Genomic DNA, 27,858 nt, shown 5'->3' with positions numbered 1-27,858 from the left:
AAGCCCCAAAAACAGAAGTTTATTTTTACTTCTCTCAAGTACATAATATTTCATTTGTACAAAACAATAAATTTCGGTTCAAAATAATCTTATTCTCTGAATATTGCTGGATATGTCATGATATGATAAAGCCCACAAAACTTAAACTTATCTCTACACATTTTCTTCTGGTTCTTGTTTAACTATAACATCTAGAGTCCATGAGGATGGCACGGATTTCTCTCGTTCTAAGGAACTTCCAAGAACAGACGCAGTCTGTGCTTTTTCCTGTGGTACACCAACCTTTGAGCCACCACCAGTAGCTTCCTCTTGCCTCTTTCCCTCTCTTAACGATTCCTGAACACCTCCTCTGTTGTCAACACTTTGTGAGTCTGTAATGATATGGCACACAGATTTGTCTATGGTTTCCTCAGCCGAAGCCGAAGATTCAGAATTCTTGTTCATTTTTTCACTTTTGCTCGATTCTGTGGATTTCTGATTGTCATTTTTGGATGAAGAAGGTCCAGATTGACACTGGTCATTTGTAGATGTCTTTGGCAGAGTCGTCAGGCCGACTGCATTAAATGCACTTAGTGGAGGCAAAGAGGAAAGCTTTACCCCGTTCCCTTCATTCTCCATTTCTAGTTCATTCATGAGATGAGAGAGTTTTTCTGCCTTGCGTAGTTCATTTTGGTGAATGATGGTGTAGAGATGCTCAGTCAGTTGCTCCTTCAGATCCGATTTCTTCTGTAAATCCATCTTTGCTTCAATGAATTCTCGCTCAGCTCTGTCATATCTCCTCCTAGTAACAAATAAACATAAATTGCTATAAACTCAATTTGCAGGAATTCAAATCCAATAATATGTTTTGCAAATATTTCATTAGAAAGAAAAACAATTAAAGATATACAGATAACATACACAGCCAGATACTCATTGAATTGAAAATTTTGTACATTACATAACAATGACATTGCAGAATTTAAAAAAAAAGATCAATTTCATCTGATACTTTTTCTCATGCTAAAGCAATTAGCAAGGATTGTATAAAAGGTGTTTCCTTTCAAATCCTTTAGGGTACACAGTTCAAACAGTTGGTGTTATAGAAGTGACTGTCTTTTAATATCAGTACATTTTATCAGGGTTTTTTTTTAACTGGGGGTGCAGGAGGAGAATGGGGATCTATTTTTGGAGAGTGGATAGCCTGGGACTCTTACTGAGCTTCTAGGAAGTCTTTGCTGGCTGATTCTATTCGACTCCTGATGAGAGTAACGTCTGCTGACAGTCGGTTGTCCAGTAACTGCAGCTCTTTCTGTATGTGAGACAACTTCTGGGCCTCCTCCCTTGCTTTCCTTTGTCTGTAATTACAAATAAATGCAATGATGTAATTTTATGGAGATACAAAATGCTTTTTTTTTTTTTTTTATCTTATGTCTCATTAAATTGAGATGTTAAGCAAGTCTGCAAATTATTTGCAGGAAAAAGCCTGAATCAGCATTTTCCATTTGTGCAAGTATATTGACTTGTGTAAGTATATTGATGTTATGCAAGTCTGCAAATTATTTGAAGGAAAAGGCATGAATCAGCATTTTCCATTTGTGTATGTATATCATTACTGTATAATATTGAAGCTAATCGTAAATAGTCATTGACATGCTTGATTATCTCTTATGAAAAAGGAGACCAAAATTAGACCAATCATGGGTTCTCTGCCCATGAGTGATGCCATTTTTTGTTTTAAGAATATAATACTGGTTATTTAAATAATCTGTTATTAAGTTGTCTTATGTTTACGATGTTATCTTTCTGCTCAAAATGAGCATATAATGTCAACTTAATAATTTTGCAGTCACCTCTCTGTCAGTGTTTTGGACAGTAAAGCTTTCCGCTGCTTGTTGGCTTCTTCAATCATTTTTTGCTGGTCTCGGAATTTATCTAAATTATTGATCTCCCGTCTGAAACATAAAAAATTTTATTTAAAAAAGTCATTGTGAAAAAGATACTTTGCACAACATTACAGAGTAAATCAGTACACTAATCTTGTTATTATAATTAAATTCATATTAATATTACACTAGTCTGCAAACTATCATTATTAATCAGATTTTCAATTTACATGTACCCCGATTCTACAGGTAGGCAAAATAAAAATGCAGTGAGCCCTCTTTAATTTATAAGCATTCTCCTTTCACAATCATAAGTGTCAGGTTTTTCTGGTCATGTATATGACCACGTGTAGCCTTGAGAATGATGGAGACCTATATGTTATTTTTCATGCTAGGAAAATTTTGTTGCATGGATATTTTTACAGCATAGAATTTGTTCAAGTGTGTATAAAATCAAAAAGTTAGCTTTTTGTAAATGAATACGCATTACTATATAGTGGACTTGTTTTCACTGCAATTGATTTTCTTCATAATAGCTGATCTAATCTCAATAAAATGTACATTAATATGGAAGACAAAAAGCATACAGGTTTTATTTTAGTGGCACTTATGTATTTTGTTTTTTTTTTTTAATTTCACTATCAAGTGGAGAAAAGAAGCCCTATTCTGGGGTGATGAGGTGAATGGATAAATGGTACATGTATTAGTCTTTTCAGTTTATTTGACTTACGACAGCGCCTCAGAGTCCTCGATTTCTGTCACCTCTTCTTTAATCTCCATCACCATCTCTTCCTTCTCTTCTGCAGGTTTTGTTGCTGTCACTGGAGTCTGCTGTTTTGGAATTTTGTTTCCACCTAAACCTGTAACAAAATAATCTACTTACAATATTGAAATTTCATAACAAAATGTTTTGTTTTGTAAAAAACAAACATGCAGGCTTGAGAATTTAAGAGTACACCAGTTTCAAATTTTATGGGATTTTCTTCAAATTCCTTTATCTATTTGTGCAACTGGAAATTTTTACTGATGTATATAAAACATGTACTTAGAACTTATTACTAAAGCACCTGTTGAACTGACTGGGTTTGCTGCCTCTCTCTGCGTTCTAGATTTTGATGCTGACAAAATGTTGGGCACTCTTTTACCTGGTGAAGCTTCATTGGGATCCTGACCACTGGATACTGTCGAATTTAAGATTAATTTGGATAATTTGCATTAAGTAAAAAGTAATTAACCCCCCCCCCCAATCCAAAAAAAAAAAAAATAATGACATCGTCTCTCGAGAAAATTCGAAAGAAGTTGCAAAAGCAGCTAAAACGAAGCGTGCATTTGGAAATTAAATGAATTAAAAAACCTTTTGCTGATTTATTGTCCTTTTGATCTTTTAGTTTTCTCAGCTCTGCATCCGAAAACCCAGCCCATCCCGACATCTTTTACACGTATTTATTACCCATGCCTCTGATTTTATAAATAATCACTCGAGCGCTTTAAGCAACGAGTTAAAGCATTGACTTATAAGATCAAAATTGACGTTGACACTACCTTTTGGCAAAAGTTTTGAAAGCTCTTGATATGGAATCAGAGTTGGTTTGCAATCACAAAAAGTGCAGAAAAAGAGTAGAAGCATATGCTTGGGTTATAAAAATTTTCATATAATACTTGCATATCATTATCTCAATATTTTCAAAATATTTAACGTTTTAAATAATCTACGTTTCGCCAGAGACCTAAATAACATGTTATTTATGTCTCTGATTTGACTCAGTATTAATATTATAATTTTTGGTATGGTTTCAGATAACATCTTGTTCACGTATCCTTTTAATGAGATTTATATAGGCCTATTTAGTTAGACAAAGCACATCCTATTGATTAAAATTTATTTTAATGATTTTATTGCCTTTATATGTACCTCTTTATAAATGTTTATTATTTGTCAATGATTTTTATATTTAATTATCATTTTCACAATTATATTCTATTCTTAACAATGATCAAGATATTTTTTGCGATGAAGATGGGGTACGAGAATTTAAGAACAATGCAACATGTCCAGCTTGTAAGCTAGCATTTAATTGTGATTACAGTAGAAGCAATTTTTTTAAATAACCATTTTTATATATATATACATTTACACAATGAAAAATACGGAAAGTATATATGTTTTTTAAATTATGCCATAAACTAACATTTTAAAATTGATATAAGAAAATGTTTGAAAAAAGAGAGATACAAATAGGGTTTAGAACTCAAGTTGTATGTACAACAGTTTACTAAGTAAACAATTTTTGTTTATAATTTCTTGGATGCAAAAAGTGAATTGTTTTCTTACAGGCTCTACAGATTTATCAGACAAATTGGATATCATTCGAATTGAAGTCAATCCCTCTGAAAAATACAAATCTGTAAGCTTGACCAAAACACTAAATTTAAAAGGGCAAGGATGGGCCCAGCAAGGATGACATATCAAACATACAAATTTTCAAGACTATCACAATAATTGCATTTTTCTCCTCCAATTGATGCATAGTGAATAGTAGTAGCATACACTATTGTTTGCTTAATTAAGAGAAAACCATGTTTAATAGATCTGAAGTTTGTCAATTTCTGTTTAATGCTTTATTGTTGTTAGGGTATAAATTATCTTGTACAATTTTATTTCAGATGGTGTTAGCAGGAAAGCGGCCAGAAATAATAATGGAGATCTGCTCTAGAGCAATGTCATTTTGGTCTTATCAGGTACTCGCAATAAAAATTATTGTTTTCTATCCGACAAAAAATCCTCCCCATTCTCCAATAGAGGGATGGCTGATTATCTGTAGACTTGCATTACTTGCATAGTCTGCATGGTCTGTAGCCTACAGTACCTGGTATACCTTACTACATGTACATAACAATGTACCAGTATACTTTACCGTCTCAAAAGTAATTGTTGCTTATCACACCTTTCATATAAATGATATAATTTTTCATCCATTTATGAAATTTATCATTTTAAGAAAAGAAAAAAACCTGAATTAGCATAATCTTAAACTTTTTAAACGATGCATCTCTACCATAGCAAAATCAACATGGCTTAATGTACCTGTATTTTTATTTTGATCTGTAGTTTGGAATACATTTTCACCTGTGAAAGTCTGATAATGAGCTCTCAATTATTTTCATGAATTTCTCAGAGATAATGAAAAAAATTGATTTGGTTGTGCATGACACTTTCTGTTTTTATGTAGACCTAAATGTTCATGGTTAGTAATAATTGTGGACTTTTATATTTTTGTTAAAAAAAATATGAACATTTTTTTCTTAAAAAACAATCATTTAATATAAACTAACATCTACCAAACTTTTCTTGCTTAAATAATTCATAAATATTAGGTTTTATTAAAAGCAAAATTCAAGCTTTAATAATTCACAGCAAAAACACTCTCCATTTCTTTGGAAAAAAATCAAAAGTAATTGATTTTAGCTCTTTTTATATTCACAAGTGAAATTATATTTTGATTGAGGCACTTTTGTAGATTAAATTTAAAAATTTGAGAATGAGGAGCCCTAGCTGTTAAAATTTTTTTTTTCAAATTGTGAAATAATAATTGCAAAGTAGTGTATCCATTTTAGATTCATCAAGAAAGAGTTTACCAAGAGTATGTAGGAGCCAAAGCCAAAGAGAGAGCAGCACAGTTGGAGCAATATTATGAACAAGTGATTTCTCGTACCTCAGCTGAATTGAATTGTATCTTTTAAAATGCTGAAAAAGAGAGATAGTGGAGGGAAAGAAAGAGAAAGGGATATATATTTATAGTTCAGGGGAGGAAACTTACAGCAATTGTACTTTGCTCTTGGTGGTGACTCAGAATCAGGACCTAAATATTCTCTTCTTCTCTTTAAGATCTTTGATACAGTAGTTCTGTCAATCCCAAACATCTGGGCAATCTCGCCCTGTGTCATTCTAGGAATCTGATTAGCTACTTTTGCTATTTGAACTTTGACCGAGTTTGGGATCACAGTTCTTGTCCTTCTTAATCCCATCTCCTCCAGAGCTAGAGAGTTACTAGCACTAGTGATGTTTGAGGACATGTTTGAGGACATGATACTAGTGATTGTCTGTTTTGATGAGGGCGATGATTGAACCATAGAAGGGGACTGCTGAACAGAGAGGACAGGGGATATCTTGTACAGGAAAGTAGGATAGGCCTCAGCTGAGGACATGGGGGGTGGCTCCATCTTTCCCAATAGGCTCCTCAGGGTGTTAGATGCACTGTCATCCATTCCACAAACATTGCAGCTGAAAAGGATTCATTTACAAGTATGACAATGAATATTAATATATTCTATGGTAGAAGTCCTCAATTACTCAATAAGGTACATCTAAAAATTTGACTGTGACAATAACAGAATGAAAATGAAGTTATATACCTGATTCATTAAACAACTTTTTCAAATTAATTATGAAATTCATGTACAGAAAAAAACAACGCCCCCCCCCCCCAAAAAAAAACCCTACCATTTTAAAAATATATAAAAATTCATCCGAGTATCACATACATAGTATAAAATATTAAGCATGTTAAATGGCGTTTGTTGAAAACAACATGTGATTGTTAAATGACATTTATAATCAAGACAACGTGCAGGATGTGTATACAACGTTCCATGCGCTACATGAAACATAATCGCTACATGTATATATATATGTCATTCAAAGATGATTACAGAGGTACACAGTTTTAATGTATAACAAGGGAAATAGCTATTTACATGCACCTGCTACGACAAAGAATCAATATCCTTACCTGCATTGAAATTGGATTTCACACAGGTGATGTTGAACGTTGTACCGTTGCACCTGTAAATTAATATGTCACCCTTTGTTTTCTATAAAGAACGATAGAATATCAAAAGTTTGTGTGGTTAGGACACAAACAGGACAATATCGTTACAAGTTTCACAGCCACTGCCTGGTCACACAGGTTGTTAGAGCACAGGCTGTGCCAAACGGGGGCTAATTTGGGGGATGTGACATAATTTAAAAAGAAATGAGTGACTTCTTTATGGATTAATTAATTATCCTGAAATATATAATCACGAATGGACTTTCGTTAAGATTGTATAATTTCATCAGAAGGTTTTGATTCATCAAGCTCTTCGTTTACAAAATGTAAGAGGGTTTCGCTGTGTGTAAACCCCGTCGAGGGCCCCAGAATTAGCACTGAGTCACATGGTCTGTCAGCTATGGGAAATGTGATAAGTTGACAAGCTGAATGTACTGTGTACATTGCACTGTGGCAGCGGGAAGGTCGATCAGGCTATTTATAGATGTAAACAGTGTGTGTATGTGTTAAAGCCCCACAGGCGGACTCGCACCTGTGTTGGACAGACGACAAGATCATGTCTTTTGCTGTGATGATAATAAACATAGCACATTCCTTTTATCACACGCCAGTCAGACCAATATTGTATCGCTCATTGTATTGATTATTTTTCTATGTAATCCACGTTGTATAGTGAGTTTGTATATTGTGATATATGTGATCTTTGAAGCCATGTATATTTCCATACATCCATTAATATCCTTAGCTTTAAATCAGCGCTAAAATCACAACTAACAGGTAAGTTTCATGTCAACAGAGATGGAATAATGTCCATCAATATAATGTGTTATACAGTACCGTCAACGCGGATCCCGTATTTTCCGCGCACCCCCGCGGTCCAAATTGCAACGCGGTTTAAAACAGGTGTCTCAGGTAAAACCGCGTACCCCCGCGGTAGAGTTGTCCAGCAAATCAACACCGCCGCGGTCTTGACGATAAATTGCAGGTGAACAAAAGTACCGAACTGAAACGCGAGTTATCTCCCTCGACTAAAAAATAATTGACAGCTACACGACCCTACATGTATACATGTATATATCATTTTAATTAATGGAACGATCTAGAATAACATACGATATGTATTTTTTAAATGTTAAATTTATAGAGTGTGTTTAAAATCATTCATCAATGCTTCTTCATTTAGATACTTGACAGTGTATTTTTACATTCCATTCAAATTGACATAACAAATTCAAAAATTGATAAGTATGCGTGGCAGTCGGATTATAATTTTTGTTTATTCAGTCTTGTTAAATTGTGAACAAGTAATGAAAGTTTCCTATTTAATCTACGTAAACTGCATACCGGGTAAATTAAATTGATGACATGCTTTTGCCGATCTATATTTGTCCGTGCGATCGAGTTTCAACAAACTTTCAAACAGTTTGCAATTGTAATATAGAAAACAATAAGTACACATTTAAATGTATTTATCATATTTGTATTTTGTGTGTATTTTATGTTCTTACTCAACTTCATCATAGGCAAGGTTTTCTGTACAAATGATATAATTCACGATCTGGAAAACAGTTACTTAATTATTATATAAGAATATTCGCAAAGCGGTTTATGGCAATAAAAGGTCGCGAGGATATTTTTCAGGTTAACATCAGAGTTCGATTGATAATATTAAAATAATTGTTGTAACTACTGTCTTTAACTAGATTATTTAAGGTGTTATTCTTTACAAGAAATGGAATGAGGTTGTTACATCACAAAACAACATGGGAAGTTGTACATGTTATTAAATGCATACATCTCGAGTTACTTTTAAAAAATTCAAATGCCAACTATTTTGTACACATTTCCTTTATTGTGTATATCAATTATAAGTCGCGATCATTTCCTGTGTATAATGATTAACAAACCCAGGGTAGAAAAAGGCATGCCCTATGGGTTTTCACACCTATTCAAGACAAAAGAAAATCTCCAAATTGCGTACGGCTTCGTCTAACCGTACAACTATCTTACAGAGGAGGCTTCTTAGTGTCGCCGATCTTGATTTTATCTACGATCTTTTTATGTGAGAGAGAGAGAGAGAGAGAGAGAGAGAGAGAGAGAGAGAGGGGTAATGTTCTTTAGCCCCCCCCCCCCCCACGACGCCACTGCATTCAATTCAAATATACTAATATGAAATATTCCTAAGTTTAGTATTCATAAAAAAATAGGGACCGTATACATTGTGATTGAATCTAATATGCAGTTTCTGTCTGAGTACTTCACCTGTCAATCAAATCAGCCCGCGAGCTGCACCACGTGCTCCTTCCTTGATAAAGGAAAACAGTTTCGTTCTATTAGTTTTTAGGTACAGGAAAAAAAGAAGTTTGTGTAACAATAAAGTATTTAAACACTGTTTATGATGTTTAATTTAATGTTTGACACTGTGTTTGTGAAGTTTAGTTCGTATATAACGTTATTTAAAAAAAAAAGAAAACTAATTCTCTCTCTCTCTCTCTCTCTCTCTCTCTCTCTTTCGGGGGAAGAGACAAGTTAAACACCTTTTACAGTTTAAGAAGGCAGTAAAGTGAAACAATTATTTATTGTTACTGTTAGATAAATTGTTTGATATACGGGTAGAATTCCTGGATGTCACTTGTTGCAAGGAATATCCACCTGCCTCATACCCGTGTATTCTGTGCGTTCAAGCGAAGAGTAATTTCCTGTCTGTGCGATGGTTTCACGCCTTTGTGTAAAACAATTGGGACAAATACAGTACATTTTGACAGAGATTAAAACGTTGGAAAGGGGAGGGGGGGGGGGGTAGAAAAAACGTTATAATTCGCAACTGATACGACATATGTGTAGTAGCTTCATATTCAACACACATAAAATGATATCAATATCTTTTTATATTTTAAGGGTAAAGTAAAATTTTCATATTTTGCCGTTGATCGTATGGTATACGTACACCGCGTAGCGTGTGCTTGTAACGGACTAGATTAATTGTCTTGAGTATTGACTCTCTCTCTCTCTCTCTCTCTCGTTTAGTCTATATTGAAGGTTTCAGGTTTTTGCGGAGGGGGTGCATCTTAAACACGTTTAAAAGTTAAACAGATAACAGTAAAATGAATAACTATTTATTGTTATTACTGTTAGTAAAATTGTTTGAAAAACATGAAATTCCTGATGGTCACTCGTTACACGGATTATTCACCTGTCTCATATACATGTACATGTACCGGTGTATTCTGTGCGTTCAAGCGTGGAGTGATTTCCCGTCAATGCGATGATTTCACACCTTTGTGTTAAACAATTGGGACTGAAGTCAAGTACAATTTACATGTACTTTGACAGTCATTAAAACGTTGAAGAAGTGGAGGGGGCGGTTACGAAAAACGGTATTCGCAGCAGATACTACACGTACATTTGTGTTGTAGCTTCATATTGAACTCGCATAAAATTATATCAATATAACTTAGTATTTTAAGGGTTGAGTAAAATTGTCATATCATGCCGTTGACCATAGGTAAACTTTCTCCGTGTAGCATGTGCCTGTCACGGACTAGATTAATTGTCTTGAGCATCGAGAGAGTGTCGTAAAACGAGCTACAAACTGATATGGATTAAAAGCATTTTTGTAGTCGGAACTGTATAAATCATTAAAAAATCGAAAATTAATATATTATAGTTCTTACCCTCTTCTTCATGTAGATTATATTATAAAAATGAATAAATATTTTTGAAATAATAGGTATATCAACAGTTACAAATGTACATGAAAATTATTACGGGTGCAGATGATTCTTTAATTAAAATATCTCTAAAATAATTGATAAGGAGTTTTGAAAACGTGCATTAAAAATACGTAATCATTTTATGTGAAATAAAAACAATACATCAGACATGGCCAGTATAGAATGACTCTCAGTGTTAGGTGGCCGTCTTAATGTCTAATAGCATACAGGTAAAAATCTTTGATCACCTTGTTCAACGGTAGGTCACACCGCCGCGGTTTAAACATGGCTGCAACGAGGACCGCGATGAATTAACCGCGATGGTGTAACGCGGAAAGGATTTAATAACCGCGGGGGGAGCGCGGTCAAATACGGGATCCGCGTTGACGGTACTGTATCATCAAATAGTCTGTTTCAAATGTCGACGAATGCAGATTTGCACGTCCGCCTGGCGGAAGTGAATTTATATATTACATGTATGTATTATAATCTATTATACATGTACAATGCTGCTTATCCACATACTCGATATATTACATTGACAACAAGTGTTAGATGTCATAATCGTGATCAAAATAGTCGTTCTCGAGTTCTGTTAGAACGAATTTTAATTTGTAACCTTTTCGTGAAGGAAAGGCTGATCCACAATGTACTTGTATTTTCTATCTCTTAATGAAAACGACAACTAACGTTGTACTTTACATTGAATAAGTTGCGTGTGACGAATCGGATCATGTATCACATCGCGTCACAATTCGACAAATAAAGTGAGAATTCCATTGTATATTGTATATAAAATATTTATCAGAGGTTATATATTTTTAAAACTTTTTTAAACAGTATAAAGCAGCGAGATTGAGTTCTTTTTTATTTATCGTTACACCAAAAAATGCATATTCAGCATATTCTAAGCCCCCCCCCCCCCCCTTTTTAAAGCAAGTTTTATTCAGAAAAGAGCATTTCTTGTTTTCAAATTTTAAAATACATTTCTATTATGTCCTTTCCGCTTTACACTAATATTTCCGCTTTCCTTATTCAAATGTCAATTTTACCCTCATGAATAGCTTAGTCGAATCATAAGGAGGTTTAGTCGAACAATAGACGGGTACCAATACGCTTAACTTACTCTAACGTCATTTTGAAGCAAAATAATTGTGCGATCACTTACATGTAGAACATTTTTTAAAATTCAATTTTCACTTATAATTACAATTTTTTTTACCCATTATTGTATCTAATTGTCCTTTATCAAATTCTATGGCTCCCCCTTTGTTCTCTGCCATTTAATATGTACATGTACAAATAACTAAGCCACGTGTTTTGTAATAAAAAAATATCTCATGAATTCATGGATCCTCATAGTAATTCTTTTCATATGAAAATATGAACAGCTTCAAATTGCGAGCCATTTCATCAATATAACCACATTTTGTACAAAAAATCCATCCACATACATCCTCATTACACGTCTACACAGTTTTCAATCATTTATATGTAAACTGTAAAAGACAATTTGATCAACAAAATCAGAAACGATTTTGACCACCCAATAGCTCTGTAGCTCCTATAAACATGGTAAAAAAGCGGTTTGTTTTCTTCCATCTTTTCGTAAACCATCTTTAAAACCGACTGTCTTTATTGGGATCAGTTTACAATTGCGCCTGTCTGATCACACTTTGTCCGTTCGTCTGTAAACCTATTACATTTTCGACTTCCGACTTAAAGCAAAGCTTTGAATAAATTTTAAACTACACTATATATGAGGAAGCGTTTGTGACGGACAGACGGACAAAATGCAAAGAGGTGAGCTATATATCGATATAAACAAAACCCCGTTTTAAAATTAAAATCTATTTTTAGTAACTAAAAAAGATTTGGAGAGCGTCAAGAAAAAGTATCATGATGCAAGCGAAAAGGTTGCTGAAAAATACAGACAATACCAAAAGCTACAAGTGAGTATCCCCGCCCCGCTTAAAGTAAATACTCAAAGCTTACATTACATACAAATTAAAGACTTATACGAAAGTACAGTTGATACTGAACTCTCGATCACTGCTTTTGTACATGTTATTATGTGGAAACAAATTACATGTTGATCGACACGTCTTCCTCGGAAAGCGATTTGTATTGAAAATGAAACTTACAGGACATTCAGTGGTAGAAAAAAAAATATAATCGACATGTTGCGTCAATCGCTGTATTAAAATACCACATTACAGTTTACTGGCAGTTTATGCAAATGATTGAATAAAATTACAGTAAATCATACTTTAATATTAAAATGCAGATTTTCATCTTTTAGTCGATGTACGATGCTTTGAAAAGGAAGTGCATAACACCATCGACTTTTGGGGGCGGAGAAGCGGTATGCAATGACAGAGCTAGAAACGCTCTCTCCACCTTTACCATACCGATAGGTTCCGATCACGGCAAGTATCAATTATTACAATAAAATGTGATTTACTCTGATTTCTACCAAGAAAACAGGCGTATTACCAGTATATATATTTGAAGGAAGTCACCAGACAATGACCTAGGATCTCGTGAATCACCCAAACATTTTATCAGTCCCTATTCCAGATAACTTTATATTTTCTGATTAACGGTGTACGGGGCACAAAATAAAATGTCGCCATCTCTTTAAAACTATAGATCATCTATTTATGATTTCTGTTTAGCCATTTGCATAAAATGCATCCCACGAAACTCGTGTAACAGCTCTTTGCTCGAAGCCAACAATTACATTTTAAAACCGACGCGCTAAATCAACTTCACAACACGGTTAAGGTACCTCACTACCTTCAGACTTATACTTTTTAAGACACTACGTCACAAAATGGCAATTAAATGTTTTGTGAAACTGATTATGTCGTTCGTTTGGGTTGTATATCGTCGTAGCTCAGTGGTTAAAGTGTTTGGCTTCAGAACCGCAGATCATGAGTTCGAATCCAGCTGGAGCTTTTGTTCATGTTAACTGAATTAAATTTTTGAAAATGTAATTTTTTAAATCAAAAATTGGACATTTTTTGCCTATTAGACTTGAATACTTCTTATCCATTATGATATCTATCATAATCAAGTAATTTTCTGCTGATTCGAGAAAATATTTCACGGTGTAGTGAGCCACCTAAGTGCCATCACATTTTCATATAACGCACCGAAGAGCACAAGACAAAATTGTGAAAGCACACACGTTCTGGTAAAATTAAATAGTTGCATGAAATTAATAAAACAGCGCAAAGGCATGTTATGTGAAGATGTGTTTGTGCAAAGACGTGTTGCGTGAAGCGCACGTTAATTAAGGTGTCAACGCGACGGCGTGCTGTGCAACGGCGCTTTCTCTCATCCCACTGTTGTGCTGTTAAAAATTGCCATTTCTGACCCCTTATCTAGCTGCCACCTTGTCCGCTTTAAAAAATATTTACATAATTATGTTTTCTATAAAGAAAATACGTTTGTCAGTTTGAGGTAAAAATTATTTGTTAATGGTATCTAAGTATATTCAGAGGTACAAGAGACGCCACTATTTGAGATAACGATCATCGATTTTTTTAAAAAATAATTCTTTATTTATTGTTGCCAGTGCCAATTACATGTATTTAACTATTACATCGTTCACATCCATGTAGGCATCGGTCCTTCTCATGCCGGCAGCGCATCAAACAGCAAAAGAAATTCACCAGAGGCTAGTCGGGGTAAGTCTGTGTAAGTGGTGTTAATGGCGGCCAAATTATTATATGTAGATATAACATTCAATGTCTTTTTTTTTCTCCAAAGAAGCTCCATTCTCGTTCCGACCGACTGATACACCAGTTCTTGCCCATGGTCATCAACAAACAAAAAACGGCCGCCATTCACAGCAGCCAGTGAACAAGAACCTGTTTGACTTGGACTTTCCCACACATTAATGGACAGCACACAACCGCATGAGATTAACTTGTTCTGAAGAACTCTCTGTAACGTTTTTAATAACGAATATATTACCACATAGTGTTTATCTGTGTATAATCATAAAAAAAAATAAATAAATCATACTGAAATAAGATACTAAAACAAGTATGGTTACAGATTTCATCCTATTCATTCTTCTAGAGATTTGGTGTCTGCAATATATTGTGCCTTTAAGCTTTTCATGTAGGACTTCAAGTCAGTCTTGCTGAGTCTGGAATTACGAGACAGTTGAACCAGTCGCGCTGCGAGCTTGAAGACAATTCTTTTCTCTCTCATCTCCTTATCCACTTCATGCTGTTTCTAATAATTGTAATGAAAATGATTTTATGTTCTATTTCAACTTCTGAAAACTGTCTGATACTTGACACCTTTAAGGAAGGTGTAATTACTATTAAAACATCTACTCGCCCCTCTCTTTGTAGAAATCAAATTGGCAAGAGTTTTGGCTTGCTGAATTACATCTCTTGGGAGCGTTGACAGTTCAGCCAGTCTAATGCCTATAATTGAAAAATTAGTTAACCTAATGATACCAAGGTTTCTTGATTGAAATTGGAGAGTAGTTCGAATAACAATTTGCGTCGTAATCTATTGTCTAGCGACGAAAGAAATTATTTCTGCATGTTTTTTCAGTATAAGTACACAGAGTTCATTTTTACCTTGTTACAGCATAAGAAGTTTTTCATGATACTAGTTATAATAATACCGTAATGTTCCTCCTTGTTCAGACCTTTCGTCAGTACATGGGTATAAACCACCTTTTCACTCTGATCATTCTCGTTAAATGTTTTGAGTATCATGAAACAATAGCTAAAATAGAAAATGAATATTTTTAAAAAGAATTCCACCGCTGTATCACTCCTTTTAATGCTTACTTACAGGTAAATATGTAAAACTAAGATATCGAATTGGAGAGTTTGAAAATACTTTATGTGCAACAGTAAGAATCGAAAGGTACCTGCAACTGAATTGCACATTACAATGCAGTAAATAAAATCTTGATCATTGAAATGGAGAACACAGAAATTTACAGTGTTACAGATGCAGATGGCATAAGAATATTATGATAAGTGAGATAAATTTTTCAGTGGCATGGCATTGACTTTACAACTGATTCATAGAGTTTTGTGTTTAATACATTGAAATTGATTTTAATTGAAATACATGTTATATATTGAAAGTACATAATGCATTTAGCAAGAGTTGAATAAACCAAAAAGACTACTTTCAATCTTGACGGTTTAATCTTACTTTTGTACATTTGGATACAAATTCTCCAAATGGCCAAGGTCCATGAAATGGGTGGCAAAGAAGACAAATGCCTGAAAAGTTAAAATGGAAATGATATTCAGTCTGATGTTTTTGCTTTGAAATGTAAGGCCATGTTTTCAAACTACTATACCTAGAAAGATAAAACCATAAAACATTTTCCATCCAACGATCATGCACTTTTCAAAGTGGTGTAAAATACCTTAAATCTGAGAAGGTATTCACAAACGGAATGACAGATTCCTACTCCTTCTTCTTGGCTTGTACCTGTAAAACATCAGGAGGTTCAATTGTTGAAGATTGAATAAGTTGATTTATTTTCAGGTTTATGAAGTTCTTTTTATACCTCATGCAACAAGGCAAGGTACGAGTTTAGCGCAACCAATCCTAAACCCCTGCATGGAATTTTAGTGAAACTTAGTAGGTATTTAGAACGCAGTCGGTAGATGTGTATGTTGCCAGGATATATTGATTTTTTTTTCTGGAAAATTTTAGCTCTTTTGAACTTTGAATTTTTGTCATATATTGTGTATAAGAACAGTTTGTAAGTGCAATACCTCTGAAACTGATGCATGAAATTTAGAGAAACTTTGTATGTATTAATGACACAAGCTCCATAGCAGGAAATTTTGATTCCATTATTTCTTTTTTGAATTAAGAATGTTTTTGTTGTTAAGACAAAGGAATAGTTGTGTATTTTGAGCTGATGATTCTTAGCGATTTATATGCCCTTTATTGAATTATTTTGTGTATTTAGTGCATACCTTGTCATTTAAAATGGGTAGAATTGTCAGGTAATGGGGGAGCATGGGGTTTGTGAATTTGCTCATTTTTTCTTTCATTTTACATTTAATATTCTTGAGATCAATAACCCCAACTATCACAAACCTAATCCTAGATAACTGTCGTATGATACCTATCAATTTTTTTTCATGGACTGAATGTTATTATAATGATATAATACACCTACCTCTTCCAAGTTCATCCATTATGATAAGAGACCGGTGACTGACATTCTGTATGATGTAATTCACTTCTTTCATCTGTTAATGATTGAGAATTGTATTCTTAAATGTAACCCCAAAATATGTATTAATTTACACAATGATCTTGCATTGTATTCTAATCTAAAATCAACATTTACCACGGTAGATACTAATATTTAAAAATTCATTTTAACTTTTCCTTCTTATTTTTAATTTGATCTTGAAAAAAATTATGATAAAATTGATGGGAATTGACTTCACATTGTATAACATTCAAACATTCGGTAATGTTGATACATTCAACATGTTTTTCTGAGCTAATATGATTTTGAAAAAAAATATTAGGTCAAAGTCAAATTTTGGTGGAGGTTCAGTAAGGTTATAAATCTACCGAAAGAACAAGTTTAAAGTCTGTATAATTCAGAAATCTCATGTTGATGACTGGACAATTTTTTCTTCAGAAAACACTTGACCTTGAGAGACAAATTAGGTCATGGTAATCTTATTTAGAACGTAATTAATTCTCCATCTAAGGTATTATTTAAAAGGCTGTTTGATAAAGATATCTAATATTTTGGCCCAGACAATAGGATTTTTTCATGTTTGACCTTGAGATAAGAAATAGGCCAAGGTCAAAAAGTTGGGTATAGGTTACTTTCTCTCTAGATCATCCAACTATCTTCCGAGTTTGAAGTCTTTAAGTCAAAGGATTTCAAAGTAACGATCTTGACAAATTTTCATTTTTTTTTTATTTTACCTTCAGTTAAAAAAAGGTCAAGGTCAAAAATTTCACAACAGTACATCTCACTGTTTTATAATTGATCTTTGTTTAATTAAAGTGTGAAATCCTTTTGTGTAAGTATATTCAGGAAATAATTTTTTTCTAATTTGACCTTGACAAAAACTAGAGGTACTGTGAGCAAGCTCACAATTGATACCCCCCGCTAAGAAAAAAATCATAACGCGTGTATTTTTGCTATTATAGAAAATATTGGATGAATCTATTTCACTGTCCATTTTCTATAAATAACAACTGCTTTATTTTTGAAAACTGTTAATTTTTAGGTTCTAATATTTCAATTAATACAAGACATGACACAGACAGAATTTAGCTTTTTTGAAACAATGACCTTGAACTCTCTCAATTGACCTTGGGTCAAGGTCATGACACACCCTTTAATCATAAGCAATCTTTGTGTGAAGTGAGAACTTCCAATGTTTCCCCATAAGAAAGATATGGACCGGACACAAATTTGGCATTTTTTCTGCCAGTGACCTTGACCTTGCCCAAATGACCTTGGGTCAAGGTCATGACACACTCTTAGGTCATAAGCAATCTTTGTGTGAAGTAAGAACTTCCAATGTTTCCCCATAAGAAAGATATGGACCGGACACAAATTTTGCACTTTTTCTGCCAGTTACCTTGACCTTGCCCAAATGACCTTGGGTCAAGGTCATGACACACCCTTTAGTCATAAGCAATCTTTGTGTGAAGTAAGAACTTCCAATGTTTCTCCGTAAGAAAGATATGGACCGGACACAAATTTTGCACTTTTTCTGCCAGTGACCTTGACCTTGCCCGAATGACCTTGGGTCAAGGTCATGACACACCCTTAGGTCATAAGCAATCTTTGTGTGAAGTAAGAACTTCCAATGTTTCTCCATAAGAAAGATATGGACCGGACACGGATTTTGCACTTTTTCTGCCAGTTACCTTGACCTTGCCCAAATGACCTTGGGTCAAGGTCATGACACACCCTTAGGTCATAAGCAATCTTTGTGTGAAGTAAGAACTTCCAATGTTTCTCCATAAGAAAGATATGGACCGGACACGATTGCACAGACAGACGGACAGACAGACAGACGGACAGACGGACGGACGGACAAGGTGATTCCTATATACCCCCCCAAACTTTGTTTGCGGGGGGTATAACAATACGTCTCCCCTTTGAAAGGTGAGACATAATACTTTTTAAGAACGAAGTTTGCAAATTGACTCTTTTACAAATGTAGTTTGAAGTAAATAAATAATTGTAATAAACTGGTTGGTTAAACCCCAAAGAAGTGTTTACATTACTAAATTTTGCTGCTGTGTCATGCTGTGTCAATCTCATTTGCAACTTACTTCTAACATGAATGTAGAGGAGTTGGACTCGATGTCATCATCACTGCCTATCCTAGAGAAGATCTGGTCAGTTATTCTAAAGGAGCCATACTCAGCAGGGATAAAGCATCCAATCTGAGCCATGATTTGTAACAACACTATCTGTCTTAGATATGTGCTCTTGCCACTCTACAAGAAAACTGTCAATCTAAGCTTCTGTATATATTTGATTAGAATCAAACCCATGACATAAAGCAAATTTTTGTCTGAAAAATTCCCCATTCAAAATGAAGAACTGCCTTCATAAACTTTAATAACAGTTAGTTTCACATATTTTAGGAACTATACATGTATTATTTTTGGTAAACAATTCTAATGACTTGACTGACCATGTTGGCACCAGTAATGAGATTAAAGTTGGCATCTTCTGTAGCATACTGCAAATATTGGAAATTAACATTTTAGAACCTCATTGTAAGGGGGGAGGTGGAAGAATTAATGCATATGAAGATGGAATCTGTTGCAAAGAATACCATTATTTATTTAACTTAAATGAGTGAAATTAGCTAGCTTACAATGTTATTGGGAACAGGCATATCAAGAGTAATTCTCTCAAGTATTGGATGTCTACCCTGTTTAACAGCAAATGTATCTTTGGTAAACTCAGGCTTGACTAAAACAGAACATTAAAATTAGTATGTTAGTCATTAATGTGTTAGTATCTATCCTGTATTTTTTTCTATATTGGTAATCAAACTTATTGCAATGTGACTACATGTATTTTAATTTTTCAGTAGAGAAATCAAATATAATACCATAACCGGACAGAGTACAGGCATGAGCAAAGCTCTGTAACATGTCAATCATGGACACAGCTTCAGACAATTTGTACAGACAGCCAAAATGGTTCCTTAGATCTCCTAGCAACTCTGTCACCACTCTGTTAAAATATTCAGATACACGTACCTTATTCAAAAGAGAGTAAGTGGGAAGTGCATACATAGATGTGTTACATGTATTAAACTATTCAGTTGCAAGTTTGAATTGTTATTTTAAAACCTTTATTACTCACATGTTGGTCACCAGATATATCTCATCCAATGCTTCTCTTGCTCTGTCTGTGTATCAAGTCATTTATCATTAAATCATAAGTAAACTTAACAAAATGATACTTCTTTTACATGTTCCGGTATACCGGCATATTTTAAACTTTATAATGTTGAATTTTGGAAAACATCATTTATTTCTCTTTCATGATTAAGTAGCATCTACAGCTTACTAATAAGTAGTAAACTAAAAAAAAAAAACACCATAAAAAATGCAAACAATATTAATCAAACTTGTGAAACTGATCAAATAAAAAAAAAAAATTGGATCTTACTATTTAAACGAATCTACAATAAAGATAAGGAAAGAATGTTGATACTGCAAAGTACATAAAACATGTCTGTGTTGAATTCATGCAGCCACTAGCTGAATTTCTTCTTTTTTTCAAAGCTTCTTTTTATAATTTTAAGGTATTGACCATCAATATGAAAAATAGTTTTACTATACCAAATCTGATGTTGTGAAACAAAGTGCATTCTTGGCTTTTGTGACTTTGATAAATATTCCAGGCAAGCTTTCTTTGCTATAGGTACTTTTTGGACCACAGTTGAGCTGCAGAAAGAAGCCTCTAGTTGAGTTATAGGATGTCACTATTGGTAAACTGTATTCCTCTGCCAATTGGTTAGCTAGGTCTGAAATGTAAACAGTGATCCAATCATGGGTTAATTGTGAATGATGGAAATTTTGCAGAGAAACAAGACTTTAAACTTATTGATGCTAACTGTGTGAAAATGGCGTATGACAGCTTAGAGCAGACTTTAAAAATATGACCGTCAGTATATCAGTTATCTTGTGGGGCTAAAAGTCTAAGAGGCTTCACAGTCAGTTCAATAGATATGCATGCAGATTTCATATTTTGTATTTTTCTTTTTCTCCATGTGTATATACTGTAAAACCATACATATATTTCAAATGTGTGTTATTTTCATAAATCATTAAAACTTTTAAAATTGTTAATTCTTGGACTGGGGCTCATTCGGATTTGAAAGACATGTACAAATTAAGTACTACAAAAAATGGAATCATATTATACCTGGTCTATGTACATGTAAGTGTATATACATTTTGTATACAATCAATGTACACTTACTGTTGATGTCCTCAATAATTCCAGCATAGGTCCCTCTTCCAATGTCAAGGAGTCCTTGTCAAAATTCAGTAAATTAAATATAACAGTGTATATCAATTAATTACATGTGTATTTAAGACTAATGATGAAAAGTAATTGAAATAAATTTGAAAACTGATATGCCTCAAAGTACAAACCTTACCATTGATACTTCCCTGTAAGAGAAACAAAATTCTCTCAACAAACAAATTAGTGATCATTTTATCATCTTTATTTCACTCAAAGCTCTACTATCTTTAAGTACAAATTTATTGTGTTCCAGCAAAATACATGTATGTCTTATCAGTATAACTGATATCTTTAAATTAATATCTTTGCATAAGAAAATCAATGTGTAGGACTGATATGTAGAGGAGAAAAAAGAAAGCCCACCTTGACAGCAAAACACTTCTGAGTACGCATGTGCAGCATCCCTTTCTGATATTTGGTGTCATCATGAATTACACTGGATATCTTGGCCTTCATCAATGCATACCTGCCATCATCCAACGACTGAAAGTATTACATGTATGTTAACTAAGTTGATTCTTGAAAGTTGAAAAATCTTGGAATATTTCTTATACTGTATTTATTATTTTACACAATTACAATTAATGATAGTACCTTGTAATACAGATCTTTTCATAAGGATAGGAATATTTGGCTCATAAATTATGAATTTGAAAGTTTACATGAGACCATCAATTGTTAGTTTATCCATTGAAACCTTGTAGAAATGTTTCATCAGGCGGTTTTCACAGTTTGAGAGAGCATTCCTGAGGGGGTCCACCAGTTCTAGAATGTGTTTGAGGTATATGATATTGTTGATGTTGGCCTCTGCAGTTTTTAGAGTTTCTTGTTTGGGGATTTGCACACACATAGACAAAACATGATCGATGTCCAGAAACCTTGCAATCACAGTCTGAATGTTGTCAAACACGTCCTCTTTTTCTGAAACACAGAATAGTTAATTACAGCTCAGTTACACATGCATGATCGAATCTAAATATTACATTTTTTTTATCTCTGTAAAAGACCAACATGCAACAAAAGATAAATAGGGTCTAGCAAGTTATTTTAGTTATTGGTCTTCAAACACACATTTCATTATTTATTTAATGAGTGTCTGTCAAGATCAATGATTAAAACATTAACTTTGACCGGTTAACCCAACAGGCTCAAGCAATGTCCATCATGCTCCATGCATCCTTCTATCAAACTATATGACAGAACTGAATGCATGTATTGACTCATTGCATGCATGACTGCTTATTTGTAAAATTGTTACTTATACATGTATAATCACAAAACACAGTAAATTAACTGCTGAAACCTGTCAGTTCTGAGACCACTTCCTGCCTCATGGTGATGGTTCCGAGGTCACATGGTGGCTGTAGAATGTTGGCTCTCAGTAAACGAGCCCCTCCAATGGTCTTTGTGTAATTCAAGACTCCATATAAAGTGTGCTCACTCTTAGGATCTCTGATGTTTTGTAAGAGTTCAAGGTTAACAGCTGTTGTGGCATCTTAATAGAAGCAAGGGACATAAAGTGCATTATTTTTCACCCTTCTGTATTTGCATCAAAATGTTTTTTAATCTAGTTTTATCATAAAGAAACAGCTTTAATCTTTTAAAGTTAAAATAGCTGTCCCAAAATTTCAATATTTTTTAAAAGAAAAAATACAGTTCACAGGAAAAGAGTTGATGCATATATTCCCCTCTCTCTTTTTTTTTTTTTAAATTTTGCTTGAACAACTTGGCCAAAGAAGAAAAAATCTGCATATTCCATTTTTCATCCTTTTATAGATTTGATATTAACTAGTTTATGGTATATTCATATAGTTAATTCTTACCTATCATGGTTGTATTTTCACACCCACTGAAAATGACATTGATGGATGCTGGTGCTAAGATCATATTTTGAGTAAATTCCACATATTTTACAAGAGCTGCTGCTGCAGCTAAGCAATAATACCTGTTCAGGGAATAATCAATTAAGTTGTATAGAGCAGATTCACAGTTCCCACTAGGGTAAAACTGTCAAAAGGAAATTACATTTTTTTGTAAGGCTGTAGAAGTTTTAAGTGAAATCTTACTTGGTGGTTAACTCCATGACCACAGAATTGAAATCAGAAACACAGAGTTGTTTCACAAATTGCAAACCTAAATGATAAAACAAATTTCAAACTGATCAACTGTAGAGATGAATCAAACATGTGGGACCAGAAGAGTTTATGCATATATATGTTGTATACACAAAAGCACAATCAAGTTCATGCATAAAAATAACAATTAATATTCTAAATAATTGCCAAAACTGTTAGTACCTTTTGTTTCATTGAAATACTTTCTCTGTACTGTGGACACATTGGAATTCTGGAATTGGTGAGTCACTAGTTTGAAAAGCTTTGTCATGGCTCCATTCTCGCAGGCTGTGTTTGGCATTATAATCTTTGAATATGTAACAACATTTTTTTTCAAAGTGATATTTTTACTTCATGAATATCATAAGATACAATAGGTGGGATGTACATGTATTGTCTATTTTACTTGATACACATTATATGGATGAAAAACTCACAAATACACATGTACAACAATACATTAGTGTCAGTTTTGAAATTTATTTCAACGTATGAAACATCCATAATATACTTGTGTTATACAGTTGTTACCTCAACAGGTTGACATCTGTGAAGCTTGGTCATTGTCTGAACATAAGTCTGAGTGTCTGAAAACTGGGATAAGTTCAATGTTGGGGACCTCAAATCTATGCTGGCCAATCCAATCTCTCCTCTTGCCATACCTCGCCCCTCCACAATTGCTATCATTAGAACACACGGAAATATCTGATTGGGTCATCTTGTACAATATTTTAAAAACACATATATAATAATAAATATTATAGAAATATTATTTTGTAATCATGAGGATACAATTTGACAAAAAATAAATGTAAGAACATGTATGCAATATGTATGGCAAAATATTTAATTTAATTCATGATTTCTTGCAATCTCGTCTTATTCTTGAAAAAGTTTGAAAATTTGTTATACCGGTAATTCAAACAAAATCACTGTATATGCATGCAGTATCTAGCAGGAGATAATATCATACCCACAATGACTGCTGAGTTAGAATTAACTGCAGCTGATCTGGTGTGTGGAGTAGACTTTGGGTCACAAGATCTTGAACCAGATTCATGCACAAAACTGGAGCCACTGAATCAGAAATAAAAATCAAAATTTATTTCTAAAACATACTTTATTTACAAGACTATTTGATTTCCGAAGAATTATACCAGCTAACTAAAAAAGGCGAGTCCTTGGCTGTTGATCTCAAAATCAAAATTCACTATAAATTAATGTGAAGCACAGAGCGGTCAGTATAGTTTTTTTTAGACCATATTAATTTATACCATACATCCAGGTTTTTTTGGCTTAATTGTCACAAAATTTGTGATAAAGGGGCAACAATGAATAAACCTTAAATTTTCATTTGCGTCAGTCATTTTTTTGCCTATTGTTTTTAGACCTAAAAGTTAACATTACCAGATATAATTTCTCCATATTGTACATGAATCTTTTGCAACATGAGAGTTACTGTGAAAAAAAGCAAAAATTAGATCATAGCAAAAATATAGATGGTGTAATCTTGAACTTACACAGATCTACCAGTCGAGCTTCCTAAGAGAGTTGATGCCATTCTACTGGAGGAGCTTGGAGTTTTCCTTTTTACATTCAGTGGTGTCTTGAACAATTTGGAACCTTCAAAATAAACTTTTAAATTAACTGACCAGAATAAAATACACCCTATCAATACAAGAAAAGTTCTTAATATCTATAGTCTTACACATATAATGCACTAAAAATTTACAAATATATAGATATATGTCAAATGGTCCAATCAAAGTCTTTGAGACTGAACAATCAATCTTAAAAATTACTAGGTGTATTCATAACAGTACTTTACATCAATTAGGATTTTTCATACCAATATATTACCTTGAGGGACTCTGGCATGAGGAGTCATTCCTGGTAGAGGTGTCTCAGACATGAATAACCCCCTTTTCCTCCCCACTGCCCAAGAGTCACTGGAGCTGGTGTCTGTCCCACAGCTGTATCCACTGGTACCGGTGCTACTCCTCAAGTTCCTGTCCATAGATTTACCAGGTCCTCCTCCACTTTGATCGGAGTCACTTGTTCTGGGGGTAATTCCATCACTGAAGTCACTGTAAATGCTCCTTTGATATCTAGATTTTTCATCACTTCCATCTGTGCTCAGGATCCTATTGATACCAGAACTGCTGTCTATGCTTTTAAAAATTAATATGTTGTATTTTCTATTGCTTTATCCATCTAACATAAAATGTACTAAAGGTGGAATGGGCCGATTTGAGATTATAACGTGAAAAAAGTACATCATATCATTAAGATTGAAAACTATTCTTGAATAATCATAATTTGCAATATTTGGCAATTTAAATGCTTTGGTATGTTAAAAGCAAAATTGCAAAAAACATAATTAAGCTGCATGTTCTAAAAATCCCTGACTTAAGTAAAAGCTGTGCTGCAGCTTCATGTAGCATGTTAAACAACATAATTATAAGGTTGATTTTGTAAAGAAGCATATGTCTAAAGAATGTGGTACCTAGTACCCCCTGAAATATCTTTACCGGTACATTTTCATTCTATGCGAAGTAAATACTCTACACTCCTTCCTTTTGTTTAACTCTTTTAAAAACTTTACCTTTCAATTTGATCTGACACTTGAATTGATGATTTTGGGGTGTCAGCAAAAGTGCAAGTTTTTGTCTTCTTTTTGAAGGAAAAATCTAAAAGCTCTGATGCCACACCATGCCTCAACTGTTGTACACCATTAGCAATATCAAGTCTTTGACTGTCTGTACTGGTTTACAAATATAAGAAAAAATTGTTATGTTTCTTTTGATAATTTAAATAAACCTAGGAAAGGGAATGTTCCCTTGAAAAACTGTTTAAAGAACCAAGATATTTATGTACATATGGGTTGTATACATGTATAACACATATATACAAGTTTATAGTCTAAATTATTCTTCCAATTTGAGTTCAATTAAAAGAATGGAATACACATAGCTATACATAGCACATTTCAAAATTATAATTTCTCAGACTGTTTAGTGTGCACTTGCAAGCACTCTCCAAAATTTGTGTTACAAGTAACGGGAGTTTTGGTAGGTGCTGTTCACTTCTAGCAAACTCCTACTCTGCTAAACATGTTTTAGATGTTGCAATTTAAAAGCCTACAGTGTTTTTCATGCTAAACAACTCTAATCAAACCTTGCACTTTGTGGATTCTGGTTTTTCCTTAGGTTTGTACTTCTGTATGTTTTTGAAAAATAGACAGCATTTGACAGGACAATTGGCATTATTGGTGGATCTGTAAAATGAAAATAATTAATTATTCATGCCTTAGGATATATTTAAAAGTTCTGTAAAAATGTTAAACTGCAATAAAGCATACATGCAACTTAATGAAATCATTACCTTTTGGTGGATTTGATTTGTCTCCACTACTATTCATATTAAAATCAAATTGTCTTTTGGAATTTCCTACAGGAACTTCTAATGCAGGTACTCTAAATTGAAAAAAAAATAATATAGAATTTGCTTACCTCATAATCAAGAAAATAAATAGTAGTGCATTACTTTAATTGTCATTAACATAAATGAATCCTATATCTGGGAAAATTTAGTAATTAAGGAGGCTGGATGGTCAACAAATTAACCATCAGGTCTACCTTTCAAATATTTTTAGTTAAACATTTTTAAGCTATAAACTGTTACACAGTTGAGAAAAATTCTACATAATTTAGCTTTAAAATTTGAACATTTTTCTATATATTATATATATCTTTATACAACGCTCTTTTTCCAAATGAGATTAGAATTCAATAGTCTAAAAATGGCTACAGCCATCAGGCCCTCTTAATGCATCAAGTACGTGAGCCTTTTTTTAATCTATCAAAATTTACTTTCAACAATTAACTCTATTTCAATAATGAAATAGAATGAATCTTTCGAAACATATATATAATTACACATCCTGTCTTCAAACCTTATATTTCTGAAATTATAAAAATATAAAAGACCACCGATTTTAGTCATGCAACTATAGATAATGTATTAATGTATATATTTTGCACAAGTGTTTTTGATCTGACATATATATTTTACCCAGCATGATAATCTGGAATATCCCCTGTCTTAGATATTGTGTGTTGGGTTTCAGTTTGTTGTTCAGCATCTGAATCTTCTCTTGAGCCCATAAAACTAAAAGCTACACAAAAGAATAGCATTTATTGCAATATTGTCAAGCATACTACTCTATTAAGTATCCATCTTTAGAAACTGTCTATAACTACAAAACAATAAATAGAATGTAGCACGAAATAAATACTTTAATAAATTAAAATTCATGTATTTTAAATCAAAATTTGCTGTTGCTTCAAATATAAACTGATTAAATATCTAAATACACGTACTGAACCACACGCCTCTCGATTTCAATCAATAAGCCGTTACATATATGAAAAGAGAGATATTTATACCCTGTCTATAAAAATCAAGAGGCTTGTGATTGAACGTGAACACAAATCAACATACCGTATTTCGATTCATGTGCTGACCATGCTGACATCGACATCTCTTTCTTGTAAGGTTGTGTCAAGTCTTGTGGAATAGTGTTCAAAGCATCAAGTTATAGATATTTCGTTCGTTGAAACACAGAAAATAAATATATTTTGTCCATGGATTTGAATATATCTAGATTGTCACTAAAATTGAGCGAGTTGATCGGAGATCGTCTGCCTCTTTCATTTTCGTCAGGGTAGGAATAATCTCGATCCCGAACAATTTAAATAAAAACCATTTAAATACAAAAAAGAT

The 27,858-nt window shown here is 33.5% G+C and overlaps 3 protein-coding genes across 5 annotated transcripts; 1 reads left to right on the top strand and 2 right to left on the bottom strand.

Moving 5' to 3' along the window:
- Window positions 1–6: 6 nt before the first annotated feature.
- Window positions 7–6,875, bottom strand: LOC105327403 (RAB6-interacting golgin). Of its 2 annotated transcripts, XM_011427867.4 has the most exons (7): window positions 6,656–6,875; window positions 5,684–6,147; window positions 2,933–3,046; window positions 2,596–2,725; window positions 1,833–1,934; window positions 1,197–1,337; window positions 7–781 (listed from the first exon to the last, which is right to left on the bottom strand). In XM_011427867.4, the coding sequence occupies exons 2-7, from the start codon at window positions 6,129–6,131 to the stop codon at window positions 154–156; spliced, it is 1,563 nt and encodes a 520-aa protein (XP_011426169.3). In that variant the 5' UTR covers window positions 6,132–6,147; window positions 6,656–6,875; the 3' UTR covers window positions 7–153. The 2 variants fall into 2 exon arrangements, with proteins under 2 accessions (XP_011426169.3, XP_019922432.3); XM_020066873.3 differs by lacking the exons at window positions 5,684–6,147; window positions 6,656–6,875 and adding an exon at window positions 3,220–3,361.
- LOC109618656 (E3 ubiquitin-protein ligase CCNB1IP1) lies at window positions 3,361–14,388 on the top strand. Of its 2 annotated transcripts, none has more exons than XM_034447905.2 (11): window positions 3,361–3,500; window positions 3,663–3,678; window positions 3,865–3,924; window positions 4,200–4,270; window positions 4,530–4,604; window positions 5,481–5,595; window positions 7,451–7,471; window positions 12,268–12,359; window positions 12,710–12,836; window positions 14,037–14,102; window positions 14,188–14,388. In XM_034447905.2, the coding sequence occupies exons 1-11, from the start codon at window positions 3,438–3,440 to the stop codon at window positions 14,313–14,315; spliced, it is 834 nt and encodes a 277-aa protein (XP_034303796.2). In that variant the 5' UTR covers window positions 3,361–3,437; the 3' UTR covers window positions 14,316–14,388. The 2 variants fall into 2 exon arrangements, with proteins under 2 accessions (XP_034303796.2, XP_034303795.2); XM_034447904.2 differs by having other exon boundaries at window positions 3,362–3,500; window positions 14,185–14,388.
- A 99-nt stretch (window positions 14,389–14,487) lies between these two features.
- LOC105340200 (mutS protein homolog 4) lies at window positions 14,488–27,822 on the bottom strand. Its single transcript, XM_034447900.2, has 30 exons — window positions 27,577–27,822; window positions 27,148–27,250; window positions 26,458–26,549; window positions 26,251–26,350; window positions 25,679–25,837; window positions 24,934–25,244; window positions 24,594–24,696; window positions 24,047–24,150; window positions 23,605–23,753; window positions 23,257–23,380; window positions 23,026–23,092; window positions 22,783–22,904; window positions 22,263–22,454; window positions 21,657–21,880; window positions 21,323–21,442; window positions 21,093–21,105; window positions 20,912–20,965; window positions 20,269–20,453; window positions 20,096–20,108; window positions 19,787–19,832; window positions 19,530–19,654; window positions 19,290–19,387; window positions 19,104–19,151; window positions 18,736–18,903; window positions 16,595–16,667; window positions 15,827–15,891; window positions 15,607–15,677; window positions 15,062–15,165; window positions 14,767–14,855; window positions 14,488–14,658 (listed from the first exon to the last, which is right to left on the bottom strand). The coding sequence occupies exons 1-30, from the start codon at window positions 27,614–27,616 to the stop codon at window positions 14,488–14,490; spliced, it is 3,333 nt and encodes a 1,110-aa protein (XP_034303791.2). The 5' UTR covers window positions 27,617–27,822.
- Between the last annotated feature and the right edge of the window lie 36 nt (window positions 27,823–27,858).

The sequence above is a fragment of the Magallana gigas genome, chromosome 2, assembly GCF_963853765.1.
Source record: "Magallana gigas chromosome 2, xbMagGiga1.1, whole genome shotgun sequence".
Classification (NCBI taxonomy): Eukaryota; Metazoa; Mollusca; class Bivalvia; order Ostreida; family Ostreidae; genus Magallana; species Magallana gigas.
The sequence above is the reverse complement of the archived record's forward strand: the minus strand, read 5'-3'. Positions and strand labels throughout refer to the sequence as shown.

What these genes read in the sequence shown, in the direction of transcription:
- LOC109618656 (XM_034447904.2), top strand. Translation starts at nt 3,438, where the DNA reads ATGGAATCAGAGTTGGTTTGCAATCACAAAAAGTGCAGAAAAAGAGTA. An exon ending in CAATGCAACATGTCCAGCTT is followed by an intron (nt 3,925 to 4,199) that starts GTAAGCTAGCAT and finishes GTTTTCTTACAG; the next exon opens with GCTCTACAGATTTATCAGAC. An exon ending in TGTCATTTTGGTCTTATCAG is followed by an intron (nt 4,605 to 5,480) that starts GTACTCGCAATA and finishes TATCCATTTTAG; the next exon opens with ATTCATCAAGAAAGAGTTTA.
- LOC105327403 (XM_011427867.4), bottom strand. Translation starts at nt 6,131, where the DNA reads ATGGATGACAGTGCATCTAACACCCTGAGGAGCCTATTGGGAAAGATG. An exon ending in TCCAAAACACTGACAGAGAG is followed by an intron (nt 1,338 to 1,832) that starts GTGACTGCAAAA and finishes TTGTAATTACAG; the next exon opens with ACAAAGGAAAGCAAGGGAGG. An exon ending in AAAGACTTCCTAGAAGCTCA is followed by an intron (nt 782 to 1,196) that starts GTAAGAGTCCCA and finishes ATTTGTTACTAG; the next exon opens with GAGGAGATATGACAGAGCTG.
- LOC105340200 (XM_034447900.2), bottom strand. Translation starts at nt 27,616, where the DNA reads ATGTCGATGTCAGCATGGTCAGCACATGAATCGAAATACG. An exon ending in CCTCTACATTCATGTTAGAA is followed by an intron (nt 16,668 to 18,735) that starts GTAAGTTGCAAA and finishes AATCATTAACAG; the next exon opens with ATGAAAGAAGTGAATTACAT. An exon ending in TGATTTCTACAAAGAGAGGG is followed by an intron (nt 14,659 to 14,766) that starts GCGAGTAGATGT and finishes TACAATTATTAG; the next exon opens with AAACAGCATGAAGTGGATAA.